This window comes from Fringilla coelebs (assembly GCF_963513975.1).
Source record: "Fringilla coelebs genome assembly, chromosome: 1".
In the NCBI taxonomy this organism is placed as follows: Eukaryota; Metazoa; Chordata; class Aves; order Passeriformes; family Fringillidae; genus Fringilla; species Fringilla coelebs.
Window position 1 is genome coordinate 64,628,187 of NC_140028.1, and position 8,113 is coordinate 64,636,299.

An 8,113-nucleotide genomic window follows, 5' to 3' on the forward strand; every position below is an offset into this window, starting at 1 on the left:
GAATTAATCCGGTATGTCTGGTGGCCAGATCTCTGCTGCTGCTTGTAGCGGCAGGGGTAAACTGGTATGTGGGTTTCACAGAAAAGGAGGAGAGTAAAGGAGAGAAATAAAAACTGAGATAGAAAAAGAAATCGGAAAGCTCGGATTGCTGCAGACACTTTACACATCCCGAAGTTTGACCATAGTTCCAGCACGGCATTTTCCCCGCTGTGTGCGCCAAGCTATTGAAACGGCTTCTCCAAGTGTATTTTTTTTTTATCAGCTGCATGTTTAATTGATTAATAATAGGCTGCTCTGCACACCCGCAATTTTTCAGCTACTGCCATGTCCCCTCCTGCCGGTGGCCAACCGATTCCCCGGCGTCGTCTCCATCCTACCTGACTGAAACTACTTGAAGTGCTTCATGAAGAACTCGGCCATAAATGTCAAGCAGGTTCATTTGTTTAAGTGCGCGCTCATAAAAGTTCATTTGTTTAAGTGCGCGCTCATAAATGTTGAAAATAAAACACAGTTTCATTAACTTTTTTCTTTTTTCCCGAACACCTAAACAATATTAATGAGGCCGTTCCGGGCTGGTAACTTGCTGAAGGTTGCACTTGTAGGGCTTGTGGGAAGCGCGGTGGCTTCCAGAGCTGCGGCCCGATCCCTACCTGCCGGACCGACCCTGACGCTGCTCCGCAAGGACGGCGGCGGAGTTGCGGGGCGCAGGTGCGGACCAGGATGCGCGGAGAGGCCTAGCACGCCTCGGCCCCCTGCAGCGGCTCGGTGGGACGGGCAGGGCCCCGCGCCGTGCCCCGGGGCTGTGGGACTGAAGGAGTGCGGGGGGAAGGGAGCTCCGGCTCCACCGCGGCTATGGGGACACCGACACAGGGGACCGCGAGCACCGCGACTCGTCCCGGGAGGCAAAGGGCAGAGCTCGAGTGTGGGCAGCTCGCCACCGGCTTCTGAAGGGACCTTCTGGACCGATCATTAAAGAAATGTGCGTGCACACAGTCGTGTGTATTTAGGCTTGCACTGAGGAGACAAGGAGCGGTGCCTCCGCCTGGTCCTCCAGCGCCCGGGCCGGAGCAGCGTTGGCACTGGCTGGAAGCTGAAAGCGTCCAGGGCCGAAGGGAGAGGGAAGAGGAAATTAACTACATAGATACTATATTCCAGGAGATTTATCTGATCTGCCAAAAGGAGGAAGGGGTGAGGGGAGAATGCAGATAGCCCCTCGGAAGGAGTCACCCAGGCCTCTTGTCCACGTATCAGCGAAAGAAGAATAGAACTGAAAGAAAGATGATTTTTTTTTCCTTCATGTGCAAACGCGCTGCATGACTAGATCGTCACTGTTTGTGGCAACTTATAAAACTGTAAAGTTCACGCTGCCAGGGACAGTGCGATCCTGGGTCTGCTGATTTGAGCAGTTGCTCCTCTCCCTACCATATAGGGCAATACTTTTACCAAGTGCTCGCTCTCCCCTTGCGCGCTGCCCGGCTCCGCCGCGCCCGGCCCTGCGCGCACACACGCGTGCGAGCGCGCACATCTCACACGTGTGTGCGCTCCTGCAGCGCTCCGGAGAGTGCGTGCGGGAGGGGATGCCGATATCTCTTACACACGTCCTTCTGTGATGTCCCTGTGGATATAGGAAGAGGGAGAGAGCGTGTGTAATGGAGAGTGTGCGGAAGAGTATTCATGGCTCCGCGAGTCCGGAGAGGAGCTGATGAACAGTATCATCGTTTGGCTTCAGCGGCGTGCTCACAGTCGGAGAGGCTGCCTTGCATTACAAAGCCTGCCTTCGCCGCCTGCCTTCCCCGCCTGCCTGCCGGCCGCGGGAGGAGACGGAGCCGGGGCCGGGGCCGGAGCGGGAGGGGGCGGGCCCGCCAGGCTATGCAGATGAGCGGCGGTGATGGACAGCTCTGTTTTCCAATGTCCCTCAGAAACTCGAGTGCTGCTTCCCTCAACTCTTCACTCCAGACTCTATACTTCCCCCAAAATACAGGCTCGCAGGCGCTGGGGGAGCTGGCTGGCTGACTGGGAGAACTCCATATGCAGCAGCCACTTTTCTGATTTCGGGGTCTCGCTTCTCTCTCTCCCACCCTCCCCCTCCCCCCCCCCCCGCCCCGTCCTCCTCTCTCCTTCTGTTTTTCCCCTTTCTCTTTCTTTTTTTATTAACCCTATGTGCTTCCATCTCTCCCAGATGCCCTTCCCCTCCCGGATAGATTTCTGACCTTTCCTACTAATTTTCCGTTTGGAGGGTTCTTTTGGTTTTTTGTTTTTTTTTTTTTTTCCTCCTGTTTGTTTTTATTCTGTTCGGGTGCGCATGGGGGGGAGCCTATAACAATTCTGATTCTCTACATAACTGCACAGAGCCAACCCGGGGGGGGGGGGGGGGGGGGGGAGAGGGAGAGAGAGAGAGAGAAGGAGGGAGGGAGAAAGAGGGAGGGCGGGAGGGAGGGAGCGGGAGGGCGGGCGGGAGAGAGGGAGAGCACGAAAGCAGCGCCAGGAGCAGCGGCAGCAGCAGGGCCGGTCACCCTCGCCCCCTCCCTGCTCCTGTGCACGCCAGTGCAAGCCATGTCCTATCCTCAGGGTTACCTCTACCAGCCCCCCGGCTCGCTGGCTCTATACTCCTGCCCGGCGTACGGGGCGTCGGCGCTGGCGGCCCCCAGGAGCGAGGAGCTGGCCAGGTCTTCGTCGGGATCGGCGTTCAGCCCTTACCCGGGATCGGCAGCTTTCACCGCCCAGGCGGCGGCCACAGGCTTCACCAGCCCGCTCCAGTACTCCACAGACCCCGCCACGGGATTCCCCTCATATATGGTAACTACCGAAGAGAAACCCTCTCCTTCTTCATTAGCATCCGCATTCTCATCCTCATCATCTCCAGCCTTTCTCCTCACACATTCACCATCAGCCCCCGACACCACGCCGCACAAGCGGGCGCCCCGCACCGCCGCCGCCTCCGCGCTGCCGGCTCCGCGCCGCCCCGCAGCCCGGCCGGGGACGAGCGGAGCGGAGCGGAGGCGAGCGGAGCGGCGGGCCGGGGCCGGGGCCGGGGCCGGGGCCGAGGCCGGGGCCGGGGCCGGGGCCGGGGCCGGGACCGGGGCCGGGACCGGGGCCGGGCGTCGCTTCGCGTCCCGACCAAGCGCGGGGCCGGCCTGGGTCCCGGGCTCTCCGCGCGGTTTGAGAAGCCGGGAGGGCGCTTTGGTTAAGGAAATACGGATGGTCTCAGCCAGTTGGGTTGGGTTGGATGCTTTCATTCTCCCCCTGTTCCCGTGTCTGTCAGTCCCACGCTTTTCTCTCTCTTTTTTTTCTTTCTTTTAATATGTATCTTTTCTTTCCGCAGTGATAGCACAAGGGAGGGTTTATTTTTTTTTTCCTTATTTTTCTTCTCTCTCTCTTTTAAGTCGGTGTTTAAAGGCGCTGGGGGCTTTATCCCCGTGTGGTTTTATTTACTTTCCGTGTGTTTTGTGCTAATGGTTTAACTGGATTTTGGGAATGAAAAGGAGCATCTGTTAGCGATCTGTGAGCTTCGCTTAAGCCCAAAATGGTCGTAGTGGCCGCAGTTTCGGATTTCACTTTCTTCTTATTAGTTTAAGGAGCAGTTGCAATTGCGTGTTGTGTGTGTTCTGTGCATAAAGTATGTAAATAAAACCATAAACTATATAAATAAACTGCACGTCTAGATGGTTATATAGTTTTACAAACACGCATGCACACAGAGAGTCAGACACATATCTAGTCCGCACACACAAAGACCTGTGCTCGGAATTTGAGACTAGAGCCGCTGTCGATATCCTAGGAGAGGATGGCAGCGGGGTAATTCTCTCTCCCTGCAAAGTGACAGGGAAACTACTTGCTTTCTGTCTGTTCATAATACAGTGCATAAATTGTCGTGCAGTCTTTATTCGAGGTGGTATAAAAGATCTGAGGGTCTCTCTTGTTTTTCCTGTTGAGAAGCAGTAGGCGAGTGGCTGGAAGTTGCAGCGAGGTTGTGAACTGTGCGGGATATTGGGCGATGTTGAGCCTATAACTCTCCGATCTGCGGGGTCCAGAGACGTGCTGAAAGTTAGCGAGTTTCTTAGGGATAGCTTTAACTTTTCTTGCATTATGCAGACTTAAATAAGCGCAATTTAAACGTTAAAGAGCGAATTAAAATGCTAATTACATCGCATTTGAACAATTCGAAACGGTGCATATCTTCTGATTTGCAAATTGGATTTGCAATGCATTAGTGCAGTGAATTGCTAAGTGGCGGCTTTGTTGTATTTTCTATAGCAAAAAAGGAAACATCTTTTGAACCTTTGAGAGAAATGTTGATATCAAGACGCTACCTGTAGGGCCTTTAAAATGTCTACGCGGTTCAAAAATTATATTGGGAAATATTCAATTACAAGGACCTGAAATTAGTCAGAAAGATTAAAACATCGCCGATTTTAAGCGCGTGTGCCTGTGTCTGTGTGCTGGGCGGAGGAAGGAGGGGGGGAATTGTAACTTAATGGCCTTTGGGTGCTGCTACTCCCCCTCATAGAATATGGATACAAGACACCATCCCGGGGAAATACAAATATAACCGCCGATCTCGCCTTGACAACTCACTAATGGCTATCAGCAATAACAAATTGCCAACCCCACCGTTTTGTTCTGTCCAGGGCTCCCCTTACGACGCCCATACGACGGGGATGACCGGAGCTATCAGCTACCACCCGTACGGCAGCCCTGCCTACCCCTACCAGCTCAACGACCCCGCGTACAGGAAAAACGCCACCCGCGACGCCACGGCCACGCTGAAGGCCTGGCTGCAGGAGCACCGCAAGAACCCCTACCCCACCAAGGGTGAGAAGATCATGCTGGCCATCATCACCAAGATGACCCTCACCCAGGTCTCCACCTGGTTCGCCAACGCCCGCCGGCGGCTCAAGAAAGAGAACAAGATGACCTGGGCCCCGCGGAACAAGAGCGAGGACGAGGACGACGACGAAGGCGATGGGGCAAGGAGCAAGGAGGAGAGTTCCGAGAAGATGCCCGAGAGCAACGAAACCTCCGCAGAGGACGAAGGTAGGCGTGGGGTGACTGCGGCCCCGGCGGGGTGGCACCATCCCGCCCCGTCGAGTCCCCCGGGACCGGGGCAGCGGGGTAGGAGCGGGGGGCGAGGCATTTAACAAAAGCGACCCCCAAACCTGTCCCGTCTCGTCGCCTCCGGCTGCTCCGGTCACTTGTCGCCGATCGGTGCCTGTGGCCGAGGCGGGCGGGGGGCGGCCGGAGGGGAGGTGCGGGGGGCGTCGCGGAGGAGCCGGCCCGTGGGGATGGATGCTCCTCGGAGCGGAAAAAGGCCGGGATGGTTTGAGCCTGCCTGGCCGCAGCGGTGGCGCGGCGGTGGCTGGGCTCGCTTCTCTCCCGCTGTTTTGCCTCCCCTCCTTACTGCCTCTCTGTGCCCGGCGGGCCTCCGCAGGGATCAGCTTGCAAGTCGACTCGCTGACGGACCACTCCTGCTCCGCCGAATCGGACGGCGAGAAGCTGCCCTGCCGAGCGGGAGACCCCCTCTGCGAGTCGGGCTCGGAGTGCAAAGACAAGTACGAGGACATCGAGGAGGAGGAAGAGGACGAGGACGAGGACGAGGAGGAGGACATCGAGGAGGATGACGGCGGCGGCGGGGAGCGCGACCCGCCGGCCAAGCCCGCCACCTCCTCGCCGCTGGCGGCCGTGGAGGCCCCGCTCCTCGGCCACCCGCACGCCGACGCCGCCCGCAGCGCTAGCAAGGCGGCGCTGGGGCCCCGCGCCTCCCCCGGCCCCCCGACGCCGGCCAGCAAGCCCAAGCTCTGGTCTCTGGCCGAAATCGCCACCTCGGACCTCAAGAGTCAGACCCTGGGCCAAGGCTGCCAGCCTGCGCCGCTCTCCTCGGCCACCCCCGCCTCCGCCCCGCACAGCGCTGCCTACTCGCCCTCCTCCCTCCTGGGGAGGCATATTTATTACACTTCACCTTTTTATAGCAATTATACAAACTATGGGAACTTTAACGCTCTGCAGAGCCAGGGAATCCTGAGATACAACTCCGCAGCAGTGGCCTCAAACGAGGGACTAAGTCAGACTGTCCTAAACGCCAGCTCTGTCCACAAACAGAGCAGTGACTCTTTGAAAACGATCACTAACCACCTAGAACAACATTACAGGCCCTCTAGCTATGACTCCAAGAAAGGTAGGTGACTTGTTTCTGCCGCTTCCTTCCCTCTTCTCCCTCGTCCTCCTCCCCCGACCCGTAGACGTCCCCTAAGCGCTGTAAATACTGAAACCTTCTCTGGAAAAAAACGGCGAGCTCGGTGCCACCGCTGCCAGAGTGAAGATGGGCACTCATATAACCTGGGGATTAAAACCGGCGTGTCGCCGTCTAATCGGTACCTGCCCCTAAAAACCGCGAGAGGAAATATGAAAGATGACTTTTAGATCAGTCTCACAGACTGCAAATGCAGCTTCGAAAAGTAGGTTTTTTAAAAAAAGGAAAACTACGCACAAAGCTATCCAGACAGCATTGGTGTCATTGCCTGTAATTTTTTTTTCCTGACAAACTGGTTTGACTCTCTTTGTTTCCAGTATTCTCACGGGGTTTTTTTCAGCTTTGGGTTCAGATAATTGCTGACCTTGGACGTGAAATTACGCGGAGCGTGACATTTTTTGTTACTGGTTGCTTCTCGGTTTGTTTGGGTTTTGGGTTTTTTTTTTCCCCGAAAAAGTTTTGCACTAATATGATTGTCATCTTATCCTACAAATTACTCGAGATACAGGCAAATATAAGATATTGGCTAGTTTCTTAAACGACCCAGCTACGAATTGTGCACCAGTGAGGGTTGGGACTTACACAGACTGTATAATCTAGTTAGCTGGCTGTGTCCTGTGACTAACTGACGGTTATATTTTGACAGATCCCACTGAAGTCTGCACAGTAGGAGTACAACCATACCTATAGAAGTGCAATCACACAGCAATGCAAGTAAGTGAGAACATTTTCTATTACACTGATCATTTGGCATCAGGTCTGAGACAGGCTGCACAGTTCTAGACTCGCTTAACGTTAATTTCTTGCTTCATTACTTGAGAGTTTGGTCACAAAGTAAAACTTTTTTTTTTTTTTTTTGCTGTTTTCAGAAGCCTTATATGACTACATTTATTTCTTGGGTTTGTCTTAATTTTCAAGCCAGGTTAGACAGTTCCCTCACTTTGCATACTCTTCGCTTGTGCAAGGCAAAGCCGTAGGGACTACTTAAAAGTTACGGAAAGAAATCTTCAGGAAAAAATTTAAAAAACCTTTGAGGGTATTGTTATTTAAAACCAGAGTGCTTGTGCTCACGTGGCAGTGCTAAAATTGAGTGGGGCTTCACGCAGTGACTGCGTATTTAAAATAAAAAGGGACAACTGTAAGAAACGGACATGAATCTTAAACAAGGTAATCTGTGACTTGGCTCTTGCCTAGCTAGCAAAGGCACTCTGAATACTTCCACTATTTAGAGCTAAAGAAACAACAACGACAAAAAAATCATCTTGCCGATATTTTTCAACTAACTTTTATTTTTGTTAGAAGAAATTAGACTAGTAAGAATTTTGCTTTACTTCTTTTCCCGCCCACCCCGTTTAATGGTGTTAGAGTTTAATTGAAGGATTTTTGGATGATCTGGTTTTTTCCTTGGTCCACAGGTAGGTGTCACAATTGCTTTGAAAAAAGTCAGCAAGCCATCATCTCTCCCCGAGCTAATATATATAACAAATCTCTAAATCCGGATCACATCTGGTGCCACTGTATAAAAGAAGACCACAGAGCACTATTAAATCTTCAGAATCTAATTATTAAACCAGAATTTTGTTGGACATATGTGAGTTTTCTGGTATAGTATAGTTTCCCCAATGTATGTGTGACTTTTGAAAACAGATCTGTTTTTCTCAGGATATCTTGAATTGATCACTTCATTGCCACGGTATCTATTCGATAGGTGTGATAGGATTTATTGTAAAATTTATTTGTAAAAGATGTATACAGTAGAGATAATAAAGACGTGATTGGAGAACTTGAGTCCTTACAAAGTGGAAACAAATTTGATATTTATTTTTGTAACGATATAAAGCTTCTAGTAATTTATGCAAGTTGTAT

At 52.8% G+C, this 8,113-nt stretch overlaps 1 protein-coding gene across 1 annotated transcript; it reads left to right on the forward strand.

The window, feature by feature from the left end:
* Window positions 1–2,553: 2,553 nt before the first annotated feature.
* IRX2 (iroquois homeobox 2) lies at window positions 2,554–7,791 on the forward strand (the record flags this gene model as incomplete). The annotated part of the gene is made up of 5 exons (XM_084211705.1): window positions 2,554–2,796; window positions 4,629–5,034; window positions 5,429–6,172; window positions 6,894–6,961; window positions 7,663–7,791. 4 exons carry the CDS (start codon window positions 2,554–2,556, stop codon window positions 6,935–6,937), a joined length of 1,437 nt encoding a protein of 478 aa, XP_084067831.1. The 3' UTR covers window positions 6,938–6,961; window positions 7,663–7,791.
* Between the last annotated feature and the right edge of the window lie 322 nt (window positions 7,792–8,113).